Below are 12406 nucleotides of genomic sequence, written 5' to 3'. Positions count from 1 at the left end.
AAATCCCATATCGTATATCATATAGTTTTTCATTGCAGCTCAAAAGCTGAAAAATAAACGAAAAATAAATGAAAATGAATGTCCTGAAACAGTTAAGACATGGAGGCATGGCCAATGCTATTCGGCTGCATTGATTGGCATAAGTCATGGTACTTAACTTTTTGGGAGGTGAACTGCTCCTTTGCCACTTACGCCAGGGCTCCACCGGACGCGTTGTGTCTCCGTCGCGTGCGTCAAAAAACGCACCGGTTCAATTTTAATGCACGCGCCGCGTCTCCGTCAACGCAACGCGGGCAGTGGAGCCACCCTTCATTGATTAAAAAGGGAACATTCCCTGACGGTGACGGAGACGCGACGCTGACGCGCCCGGTGGAGCCCTGGTGTTAACGGGAGCTGACGACCTTACCTTGGGCCCAGCTGCGTGGATACCGAGGCGAGTCCTGCTGTCTGCAGCTGCCGCGAGCATGAGGGGGATCGAGGTCACAGATGTGTCACTCTGTGAGAGTACAAGTCAGATCATAATGAACCTCGAATCCTCTGAAGCAGAGGCGTATCTACAATATGGCGAGGACAGGCCTGTCCAAATCCATTTTCTTCGGGGCCAAAATCCATACACTGAGGACAAAAACAAGACCTGAGAACTATTAGTGGACAGCGGCGCGTATAGAGCGCGACCCTCAATCACCCATTGGAATGTAAATACATGCCTTTCAGCCTTTGTATCCTACTGTCTGGCAGGTATATCTCTGTGTCCTACTGTCTGGCAGGTATATCTCTGTGTCCTACTGTCTGGCAGGTATATCTCTGTGTCCTACTGTCTGGCAGGTATATCTCTGTGTCCTACTGTCTGGCAGGTATATCTCTGTGTCCTACTGTCTGGCAGGTATATCTCTGTATCCTACTGTCTGGCAGGTATATCTCTTTGAAAACCTTTAGTGCTACTGATTGTGCGCGGGGGGGGGGGGGCAATTAACACATCATGCCTGCCCAAAATGTAATTCTTGCCTGCCCAAAATGTAATTCTTGCCTGTCCAAAATGTAATTCTTGCCTGTCCAAAATGTAATTCTTGCCTGCCCAAAATGTAATTCTTGCCTGTCCAAAATGTAATTCTTGCCTGTCCAAAATGTAATTCCTAGAAACGCCACTGCTCTGAAGTTGTCGAGTAATGCGACCATTTAAATGACAGTAAAACTGTAACGGCATTACCAAGTTGGGAAAAATGAACTAGTTCCATAGTTACCGCAAAAAATGGAATAAAAAAAATCTTTCAATGCATGTTCAAAGGTTTGGGGAAAAGATGGGGATCACAATGCAGATTTTTGAAGAGCAAAATGGGGCTTAAAGATGGAGTGCTGTAATTTTTGTACTCTGTTTTTTATATGTCTATGGAGTTAACATTACTCTAATAGACCCCCAGGTGTGGTTATAATATTCAAATAATGTCTTCCCTGTGTATTTTTGGTTTCTTCCTGAAAGCTGAAAGCCTTTGAGTCAAAAGGCCCAATCGCAATAACACCATTTTAGTGACACCATAACCCTAACCCCTCTCACATTATCATACAACAACAGCTGTGGGCAAGGCTTAAGTTCAGGTGGCTTACTAAGGTGAAAACCAGGTATACTTAATGAACCGGTGGGTGTGGCCACATAAAAACATAATTTTAACACTGTCTGTACACTTTTTTTTTAAAGAAATCTTCCTCCTAGTATAATCATAATAGCTGATGATCATGTTTTAGGGGGGAAAAAAATCACGGCACTCCATCTTTAAAGTGGTAAATAAAAAGTATCTGATAAACTAATTGAATTCCCTCTGGTCATAGGCCTCACTCACACTGTTGCAACATGCATACAACATTTGTCTTGTGTCTTGTCCGTGTTTAATGGCCGCCCAATGCATTTCCAATGGAATCACATGGTTTGACAAAACATTTTTGTTTGATGCGGGAGATGTTTTGTCAAACCATGTGACTTCCATTGGAAATGCATTGGGGGCGGCCATTAAACACGGACAAGACACAAGACCAATGTTGTATGCATGTTGCAACAGTGTGAGTGAGGCCATACTGAATGAATCTAAATGTACAAACACACCGACACACGTGCATGCACACAATGACAAACAGCTTATCCAGTGCTCTCCTCCATTCCTGTCTTCCAGCAAACAGTGGTGGAGCCTGCGCCTCCGGGGGACTGTCTGCTCCAGGTCTATAACCTAGCAGGGAGGGATGTCTCTCTAAAGATCACAGACCCCCCCAGTGACCTGTTTGCACAGCCAATCAAATACCTTGAGGTAAATATGGAGGACGGAAAAACTAGTTCTTTGCCGTTTTGCACTATATATAGAGCGTCGCAGTCCCGCCCCCTCGAGAGAGACCCGGAAAATAATTCCCCCGTTCATTTTCCTCATAGACTTTTCAAAAAGTATTTATTTAAAGAGACGTTTGCGCCGCAGACAAAGCCAGCTCGAGTTGTGACAAAGCATGACAATAAACACAATGTTTTGGGCCGATCAAATAATTAGAAAGTAGAAAAAGTTGTTTTTCTTCTTTGTAATTATTTGTTTGGTCCAAAATATTGTGTTTGTTGTCATGATTTGTCACGACTCGAGTTGGCTTCGTACGACGCTTAAAAGGTCTTTAAATAAATACTTTTTGAAATGTCTATGGGAAAAAATGCATTGGGATTCATTTTCTGGGCCTGGCGTCGTCATGAAAGGGGGCGGGACTGCGACGCTCTATGGGCTAAGATTAGTGCTTTTGTGCACTTTCTATGCATCCCATGTGTATACACATCCCACTGTTTCTCAACCGTTGACTACTACTGGTAAAATGTCCTAATAATAATGACTCAACCAGACAATCCGGTGCACTTCCCCCTTCTTGAGATTCTAACTCCCTTTTTCTGTTGAATTTCTTGAACTCCCAACTTGTCAGTAAAAATGACTACATGGATGGAAGTCATCATAGGTCACCAGGTCATTCTGTTCACTGTTTCTCGACTAGTGGAAAGAAACATTTAAAACAAATCAACAAATTACTAAATGCATGGTCAGGGACCACATGCAATACCTCCACGGACCACCAGTGGTCCACCGGACTACCTGTTGAAAACCCATGTGTAGCTGATCATTAAACCCATTTTGGGGCGGGAACCCCTTTTGGTGTTTTAACTAAGCATTATGTAATACTTTAGCTATTGAAAAATAGCAGATCTACAAGCTCATAGCGCGCCACCGAGTGGCGCGCTACGAGCTTGTAGGTCTGCTATTTTAGAAAAATCGTAAAAATGCGGCACAAATCTTTGAATATATATTCTTTCAGAGCCAACGTTTTTTTTTTATTTCGACGTCAGGCCTAAATGGTTTAACCGTGGCCTCTCTTGTGTCCCGTCAGGACCCTCCTGAATATGTAAGGCTTCAATTAGGGCAACCCTCCAAGGTGGTGAACATGGATATGATCTTCGGTGCAGGCGTCGGCGAAACGTCCGAGTGCACTCAGACCTTCACGTCGCAGGAAGCCCACACTCTCATCTTATTTCCTGAAGGCACCGGAATCGCGTGTAAACTTGTGAGTTTAGCTTTCCCTATGTACAGAGTCACATTTATTTATCTGGGGTTTAAAACTCGCTTGAAGATTGATAATTCGACACACTGAATACACACACTGAATACACACATCACACCCATCACACCCATCCTCCGCTCACTCCACTGGCTCCCCATCTCATTCCGGACTGAATATAAGATTTCCCTGCTAACCCACCAGTGCATCCACGGTAATGCCCCCCCCTACCTCAAGGAACTTGTCACAGTTCAATCCTCTACCCGCTCCCTCCGCTCCTCAAACACCAACCTCCTCAAACCCATAAAGACAAACCTACGCACCATGGGTGACCGGGCCTTCTGCTCGGTCGCCCCCGAACTGTGGAACGCTCTCCCCGCCCACCTGAGAGCCCCACAGTCGGTTGACACTTTTAAGAGAGGATTAAAAACTTTCCTTTTTACCAAAGCATTTTATAGCCTTGCCCTTATGTTTTAAATGTTCCTTATGTTTTAAATGTTCCTGTTTTATTAGATGTTTTTAATGGTGTGTTGTTTCTTCTGCTTTTATTTTGCTGTAGCACTTTGAGATTCCATGGAATGTAAAGTGCGTTATAAATAAAATCCATTATTATTATTATTATTACACACCAACAGTTTTTCTTTTGTCAATGTCGAGTCATCGTTGCATTTATATTGGCGTCGCTGTTCTTGTTTTTTTTATCGACAATGCAGGTGACAGACGTTACAATGAAAAGTTCCAATGGCGACCCACATTTGAGGTACAGTATAATAATCTGGGACGTGCAGAGGGTTAGAGAGGCAGGGGCTGAAAAAGGCACTTTTGGACAAAAATAGCAGATCTGCAAGCTCTCAACACGTCGCAGTGCGACGCGTTGTGAGCTTGTAGATCAGCTATTTTCCCAGCAGTCTTTAGCTACTGGGGATGCGGTGTAACGACATGGATTTCTAAATACATTTGTTCAACGCAAAATGCTGTGTTCAAGTTCAAGTTCAGGAGACTTCGAAAAGAAAAAAAGCAATTCTCCTGAATGCTGCCTTCCTTCCGGCATGGCATGGAAAGGAGTGGCATTTGCATTTCTTTCACCATGTAGTAAATTATGCTGCATTCGTGGTCTGGAAAGGGCAGTTGTTTTACAGACTGGGTAAAAGGGCAGGGGCTGAAGCCCCCTTTGATGTCTATGTGTGCACGTGACCCTGAATGTGATATTTAGGAGCTTGAGAGTTAAGAGCAGTCGCAGTCCCGCCCCCTTTCATGACGACGCCAGGCCCAGGAAATAATTCCCAATGCATTTTTCCCCATAGATATTTCAAAAAGTATTTATTTAAAGACCTTTTAAGCGTCGTACAAAGCCAACTCCAGTCGTGAAAATAATCATGACAATAAACACAATATTTTGGACCAAACAAATAATTACAAAGAAAGAAAAAAAGTGTTGTAACCTGCCGTTTTCTTCTTCTTTCTAATTATTTGTTCGGCCCAAAGAATTGTGTTTGTTGTCATGGTTTCTCACAACTCGAGTTGGCTTTGTACGACACTTAAAAGGTCTTTAAATAAATACTTTTTTAAATGTCTGGGGGAAATGAACGGGAATCATTTCCTGGGCCCTGGTAGGGGGCGGGACTGCGACACTCTATATACTGTAGGCTATTACCCCAGGTGTTTCACTGATCAGCATCAATGTCACTGTTGCGGCTGTTTTAAACAGGTTCATCAACACACAGCCCATGGCATTAACCCTAACGGTTGGAGAGGAGATGTTCGAAGTGGGTGCCAACTATAGTGTCTCCTTTAACAACAGGACCGTGGCGAGGAACACGTAAGTACGGTAGAACTGAACTATAGTGTCTACTATAACAACAGGACCGTGGCGAGGAACACGTAAGTACGGTAGAACTGAACTATAGTGTCTACTATAACAACAGGACCGTGGCGAGGAACACGTAAGTACGGTAGAACTGAACTATAGTGTCTCCTATAACAACAGGACCGTGGCGAGGAACACGTAAGTACGGTAGAACTGAACTATAGTGTCTCCTATAACAACAGGACCGTGGCGAGGAACACGTAAGTACGGTAGTACTGTAGTGCAGGGTTCCCCAATAGGCGGCCCGCGGGCCATTTGCGGCCCGCGGAGCGCCCCCTTGCGGCCCGCGGAAGAATTAAAAAAAAAATCATTATACCATATAAATGGCATTAAATGGGGGTCTGTAGCCTGTGCATGTCAAACTGGGCATCCTTTTCAAATGGGGTCCTGCCCTGAAAATGAATTTTCAGGGCAAGACCTCGACCTCACGCGTGCGGACTCGGCCCCCAGCCTGGTACCCTAGTCAAAATATGGCCCTCGAGGAAAATTAATTGGGGAACCCTGCTGTAGTGTCTCCAATGCCTAATTCTAAATGACGGAGCGGTTGCGCAAAGACCCGCCCGGCAGCACTGTTTAATGCAATTTATTTGTGCCAGTTATTTTGTTGTAGTATTTTTTGTTGAATTACTCATGACAAAGTTGTAAAAGTCAACAGTAGGATATGTATATCCATAAAATAAGCAAGCAGCACGCGCAGACAATAGACTAGTTCTTTCTTTCAATCATTTTATTATTATTATTTTATTTTCACAATCTGATATGCCGGCTACATTCTAATGTTTTGATAATTCACGTGACAGATGTATGCATATGACGGCATAGAGTTTCAAACTACTGTATTTAAGAAGATGATCAGGTAATATAATTGTGAAAATAATAATAATAATAATAAAATGATTGAAATAAAGAACTATAGTGAATTGTTTGCTAGCGTGCTGCTTGTTTATGTTATGGATATACATACTGTACAACTTTGTTTAGAAAAACAAATATGAGTTAATCTTGTACTAGAACTTGACTGGGACATACTGTAACTTACTGACTGATTGTTTGATCCTGAGCTTAGTTTTTCTTCAGATAAAGATAATAGATACATACCGATACCACTCCAAACAATTTATTCAGTTGTTTGTTTCCTCAACCCAGATTTGGCTCAAACAATGAAGGGTTTGAATTAATTTCGCTCCTATGCCACTAAAATGTGGAACGCCCTACCAACAGCCATTAAGACATTTGAATCCCTTGACTTCATCAAACCCGCTCTCAAAGAGCACCTACGGACGGCTGCAATTCGAAACTGGCCCCCGTAAAAAATAAAATCTGTGTCGGCCCCCACCCACCCATTTTTTCCCCATACTGTACATATTTTTCTCCCTTTTTTTTAACTTTCTCTATATGATGATTTCCTGTTTTTATAGAAGTGTATATTTGTACGTCTCTAAATGCTCTGATGAATTGAAAATGGTGGATCTACAAGCTCATAGCGCGCCACCGAGTGGCACGCTACGAGCTTGTAGGTCTGCTATTTTTTGAAAAATCGTGAAAATGTGGCACAAATCTTTGAATATATATATTCTTTCAGAAGACTTTATTTATTTCGACGTCAGGCCTAAGTGTCCAGAGTAACAGTTTTTGTATTGACCTGTGCTTTCGTTCGAAATGTAGCTCTACATACTGTGAAATAAAACAAAATCAATATTCAATCAATCAATCATCATTGTTGCCTCTGGTATTGTAGGTATCCAGATGTCAAAGTATGTCCATCCCACATGGAATCTAGCGATTGCAACGTACTTGACCTCGGCCTTCTAGACTTTGGAGCCTCCTACTCTGTCATTGTGTTGGAGGTAGGATACTGAGTGGAGTGATATTCAAAGATTATTAATTATGTGATCAAACCATTATCTTCCTGTTGACGGCAGTGTTGATTTTGTAAATGTCATAAGATTGTAGTCGACTAAATCTATAGTTGATTTAGTCGACTAAAATGTATTTTGGCGGGCCTTGATGCCGTCGTAATGACTGATTTTACACTTAGCCGATCTACAAGCTCACAACGCGTCGTGAGCTTGTAGATCGGCTATTTTCAGCATGCAACCAAGTGTAAAATGACTTATTTTATTTATACTGGATCTCTTGTCAACTAGTTCCTAAGATTTTAGTCTAGTTTTTATTCGTTGACGAAATTGTGAGTATATTTAGTCTTAGTTTTATTCATCATTATAGCTTAGTTTTCATGTACTCGTTTCCATTTAGTTTTCGTCAGTGAAAAAAGGTAGTCGACAAACATTTCTTTGTTGTCTTATAGTATTAGTCGACATAATCAACACTGGTTGACGGCATGGTCAATAGAAAGAATACCTCAAATGACGTGTTGGGAGACTCTCTTTGGCGGAGCCTGGGAGTCCATGGTCGCTGAGGGGGCGCTTGTTTTACAGCCTAGGTTGGGGTTAAGTTTGAAGCATTATGTTATACATTAGCTATTGAAAAATAGCAGATCTACAAGCTCATAGCGCGGCACCGAGTGCCGCGCTACGAGCTTGAAGGTCTGCTATTTTTGAAAAATCGTGAAAATGTGGTGCAAATCTTTGAATATATATATTCTTTCGGAGCGAACAGTTTGAACTCAAATATTAGCTTCTGGGAGGTCCCTGGAACAACATATCTTCAGATGGGGGTCTGTGGCAAAATACAGATAATTCTGGGGGTCCTTGACATGAAAAAGGTTGAGAACCACTGACATACCTGTAGAAACATTTCAGAAAACTGAGAACTTAGAAGACATTTGTTTTTAAATCGGCCTCAGGTCGAAATGGGTTAAGGTAATTAGGTTTAGGCCTAGTTTTTGTGAGGTTATATAACCCCGCCCTACTAGTAGTAGCCGGCGCTGTAAAACAAGCGTCCCATCAGCGCCCTGCATCGAAACCCAGGCTCTGCAAAAAAGAGACTCCCCTCATGTGTTTACTATGGCCATCTTTGCATATAATGATGCATTACGATTACTAGTGAGGGTACCAAGATGGCACAGTGCCAGTCAGCTGTTTGTGAACTTGGGGGTGCCTACCTGTCAAGCCCTTCTAAGAAACTTAATGTACAAATTCATGTGTCGACTAGAGGAGTCTGACAACTGTGTCATCAGGTTGTTAACCAACCCTGTGCAGAGCTCTAATAGGTTCTCTTCCATGATTTGGAGACATTGGCGAAACTGCCTCTACAGGCTGTGAGCATATGCACTGTGTATGTATGTATATATATATATGTATATTTTAATTTTTCTATTTTTAATTTGTTTTATTATTTACTGTCCTTTGTTCCTCTATGTGATCTGGACCGTGAGTCTGTAATAAAGATTGAATTGAATTTGTCTTCCAGAATTCGGGTAAGTTGGAGGCCCACAAGATGGAGGATGTGAAGCCCAACGACGTGCACATTGCGTGGCAGATTCCCCAGTATGTCCTGATGACGGCCGGAGAGGTCATGTTCTCCATCACAGGCCTGGAGTTCTCCTACTCACAGGTCGGACCTATAATATAATATATAATATATAATATATAATACGACCTTACAGGCGTAATGCAAAGGCCAATTTATGTCATTTAGATTTTCAGCATGCAACCTAGCATAAAACTGGATCTCTGACTAGTCCCTCCCTAACTTCGATATATTTAGTCTTAGTTTTAGTCATCATAGATTATTTTTTATTTAGTTTCAGTCAGTACTTTTAGTCGACGAAAACAACACTGCTCCCAATTACCCTAACGTTGTCTCCCCTCCCTGGCCTCTCTCTAGGCTCCGGCTAACATGAAGTCAGTCCTCCAGGCTGGCTGGCTGCTCACGGTGGCCTTTGGGAACATCATAGTGCTCATCGTGGCAGAAGGGGCGGGCCTGGATCAGGTATGTCCAGTGTCCTTGTCGCAGAAGTGTGTGTGTGTGTGTGTGTGTGTGTGTGTGTGTGTGTGTGTGTGTGTGTGTGTGTGTGTGTGTGTGTGTGTGTGTGTGTGTGTGTGTGTGTGTGTGTGTGTGTGTGTGTGTGTGTGTGTGTGTGTGTGTGTGTGTGTGTGTGTGTGTGTGTGTGTGTGTGTGTGCGTGCGTGCGTGCGTGTGTGTGTGTAATTTCAATAATGATATAGTCGTATTTCCAGTTTGGACAAATAGACGTGTTCTTAATATTTAAGAACACGGGTACAACTTTTCTCACAACTGATTTATAAGGGCTCAAAATAGTGAATAATATACTGTGAATTGTGTTCAGTCAGGTGTTGTAGTCTGTTTTCTATTCTCATACTGTATACATCTCTTTTAGTCATACATTTCTTACCAATACATTTCTTTATCAATGTGTTTGTAAAGGTGTCTAGTAACACATCTCACAAAGATTGAAATTCAGTTTCCCTGCGAGAATATGTGACAGCTGCTGAAAGTTGGATTAACAACCTATATAAGGCAACATTTTCAATTTTTCCTTATGCTTTAAGTAGCATGTGACGTGTCAAACTAGGGGTTTTTCATGATTCTGAATCTATTCCAAGCATTAGTTTTGCACTCCTTGGGCCATAGCTACTTGCCCAAAATGTGGTTATGGTTGCACAAGGAGTGTTTTTTTCGTGCAAAACAAATACTTGGAATGGATACAAAATTATGATGAAATCCCCCTATAGTTTGACACATCACATGCTACTTAAAGCAGAATGAAAATGTGAAAACTTTGCTTTTTATATACAGTATCTTGTTAATGGTACCCCAACTTTCAGCAGCTGTCTCAAATTCTCGCAGGGAAACTGAATTTCAATCTTTGTGAGTCTGTTGTGTTACTATAGACACCGGTGTTGTTTTTGGCAGCACATTTCGATTTTAGTTTTAGTCATAGTCTCTTCAATAGTTTTCATTTAATTTTAGTCACATTTTAGTCACCTGGAATGTTTTAGTGTTAGTCTAGTTTTAGTCGACTAAATGTCATACGATTTTAGTCGACTGAATCTACAGTTGATTTAGTCGAAAATGTATTTTGGTGGGCCTTGATGCCGTCGTAATTATACTTGCTCAAAATAGCAGCTCACTGCGTCGCAGTGAGCTTGTAGATCTGCTATTTTCAGCATGCAACCAAGTGTAAAATGACTTATACTGGATCTCTGGTCCACTAGTCCCTTCCTAACATTTTAGTCTAGTTTTTATTTGTTGACAAAATCGACAGTATATTTAGTCATAGTTTTAGTCATCATAGCTTAGTTTTCAATTGGTTTCGACGGTAGTCGGTACCAAAGGTAGTCGACGGAACATTTTTCGTCATAGTTTAGTTGTATCGGTAAAGAAATGTATTCCCAGATTGGACATATATATTCTTCTGATGAAAATCCCCGACTATTTATACGAGACCCATCACAGTAGGGCATTAAGCAACTAGTCGACTAGTAAATCCACTAGTCGACCTTGTTGGTACTAGTTGACTAGTTGATGTTTATGTTTTATTTATTTTTCATTTTGTAGGCCTCAAGATCAGGTAGATTCTAGTTATAGTCACCAATGTACACAGTTTTTGAATGTACAAAAAAAAAAGAATGACATAAAGTTAAACAACTATTCGACTAGTAAACTAGGCAACTAGTAAAAATGACTAGAAGTGAATGCCCTACATCACAGTCATATGTCTCTTTGTCGACACAGTGGGTGGAGTTCTTGTTGTTTGCCCTACTCCTGGTGGCCGTGTGCATCATCTTCTCCATCATGGCCTACTTCTACAAATACGTCGACCCCGATGAGGCGGAGCTCTTCAAGGACAACAACCTGGAGTTGACGGCGAAAGACGACGACGACGACGAGGACTTCCACAAGCAGAACAAACAAACGGACGACGCACATCTGAACAGAACAGAGAGCAGCACCAAAATGTAACCAGGTTCTGCTTTTTAACCCATGGGCGGGAACCCCTTTTGGTGTTTTAACTAAGAATTATGTAATACTTTAGCTATTGAAAAATAGCAGACCTACAAGCTCATAGCGCGCCACCGAGTGGCGCGCTACGAGCTTGTAGGTCTGCTATTTTTGAAAAATCGTGAAAATGCGGCACAAATCTTCGAATATATATTCTTTCAGAAGACTTTTCTTTTTTTTTCCCGACGTCAGGCCTAAATGGGTTAAAACACCAAAAGGGGTTCCCGCCCGAAATGGGTTAATCGTTCGCGAGTGACACGACGAGCGCTGTTGTTTACTAGTGGTAGGCAGCCATTTTGGAAATTTGACTCTGTTTTTAAAAGAAATATTTGTTTTGTTTTTAAATGACTTTTTTTGTTTGTGTGAATTTTTAAGATGAGGCAGTTTGATATTTCTCTATATGAGTGTTTTACTTCTGAGACCTTTTGAAGCCTGAGTTTAGCCTAAAGCCCCTAACCACACCAAAGGGTCGAGACGGTTTTCGCATTCGCGGGGCACGTATCACCCTGTGGTGTGATATGTCTTGTTGCACCAACGTTGACCCACGTTGACCATAGTCAGGGACGGATTAACCCCCACCAGGGCCCCTGGGCCGATTTTTGCAGGGCCCCCATAGCGCACGTGCGCCCGACATTTTCGGGTTTTTTACGTGTTTATCATATTTTTTATCTACATTTAACTAAATCAATGGCCAATGAAGGGCCCCAGACGCCCTTTTCAGGGCCTCAAACCCAGTACCGTGGTGTCCAATTTCCCCGAAGGGCCCCTGAGAGCCAAGGGCCCCTGGGCCACGGCCCCACTGGGCCAATGGTTTATTTGTCCCTGACCATAGTGATTCAACGCATGGAATTCAATGGCCCCAAACCACACCAAAGGGTCGAGACGGTTTTAGCGTTAACTGGACCCAAGGAGTTGCATATGGTGACCCTATGGTGTGGTTAGGGCTTATAAGACTCAGATGGGTTAGTTGAGCTTGTCGGGTCTGCTATTTTCATCATGAGTAAAACACAGACTTTTACTAACACTGGTCAAGATAGCACTACGAATA

At 42.2% G+C, this 12406-nt stretch overlaps 2 protein-coding genes across 2 annotated transcripts in view; one reads left to right on the top strand and one right to left on the bottom strand.

Annotated features, from left to right (window-relative positions):
- LOC306935583 (solute carrier family 15 member 2-like) overlaps positions 1–11465 on the top strand; it is a gene marked incomplete at its 5' end in the record, with an annotated part of 35734 nt that extends 24269 nt beyond the window's left edge. The window contains 8 exons of the mRNA XM_079518681.1: positions 2163–2294; positions 3397–3570; positions 4278–4324; positions 5273–5383; positions 7170–7278; positions 8804–8947; positions 9221–9325; positions 11092–11465. Coding sequence (XP_079374807.1) covers positions 2163–2294; positions 3397–3570; positions 4278–4324; positions 5273–5383; positions 7170–7278; positions 8804–8947; positions 9221–9325; positions 11092–11319 — 1050 coding nt within the window. The 3' untranslated portion in view covers positions 11320–11465. The remainder of the gene's footprint in view (positions 1–2162; positions 2295–3396; positions 3571–4277; positions 4325–5272; positions 5384–7169; positions 7279–8803; positions 8948–9220; positions 9326–11091) is intronic.
- Positions 1–12406, bottom strand: part of cyp27a3 (cytochrome P450 family 27 subfamily A member 3) — a 187113-nt gene that overhangs the window by 69788 nt on the left and 104919 nt on the right. The gene's annotated exons all lie outside the window — the stretch shown is intronic.

This window comes from Electrona antarctica, assembly GCF_951216825.1.
Source record: "Electrona antarctica genome assembly, chromosome: 13".
In the NCBI taxonomy this organism is placed as follows: Eukaryota; Metazoa; Chordata; class Actinopteri; order Myctophiformes; family Myctophidae; genus Electrona; species Electrona antarctica.
The sequence above is the reverse complement of the archived record's forward strand: the minus strand, read 5'-3'. Positions and strand labels throughout refer to the sequence as shown.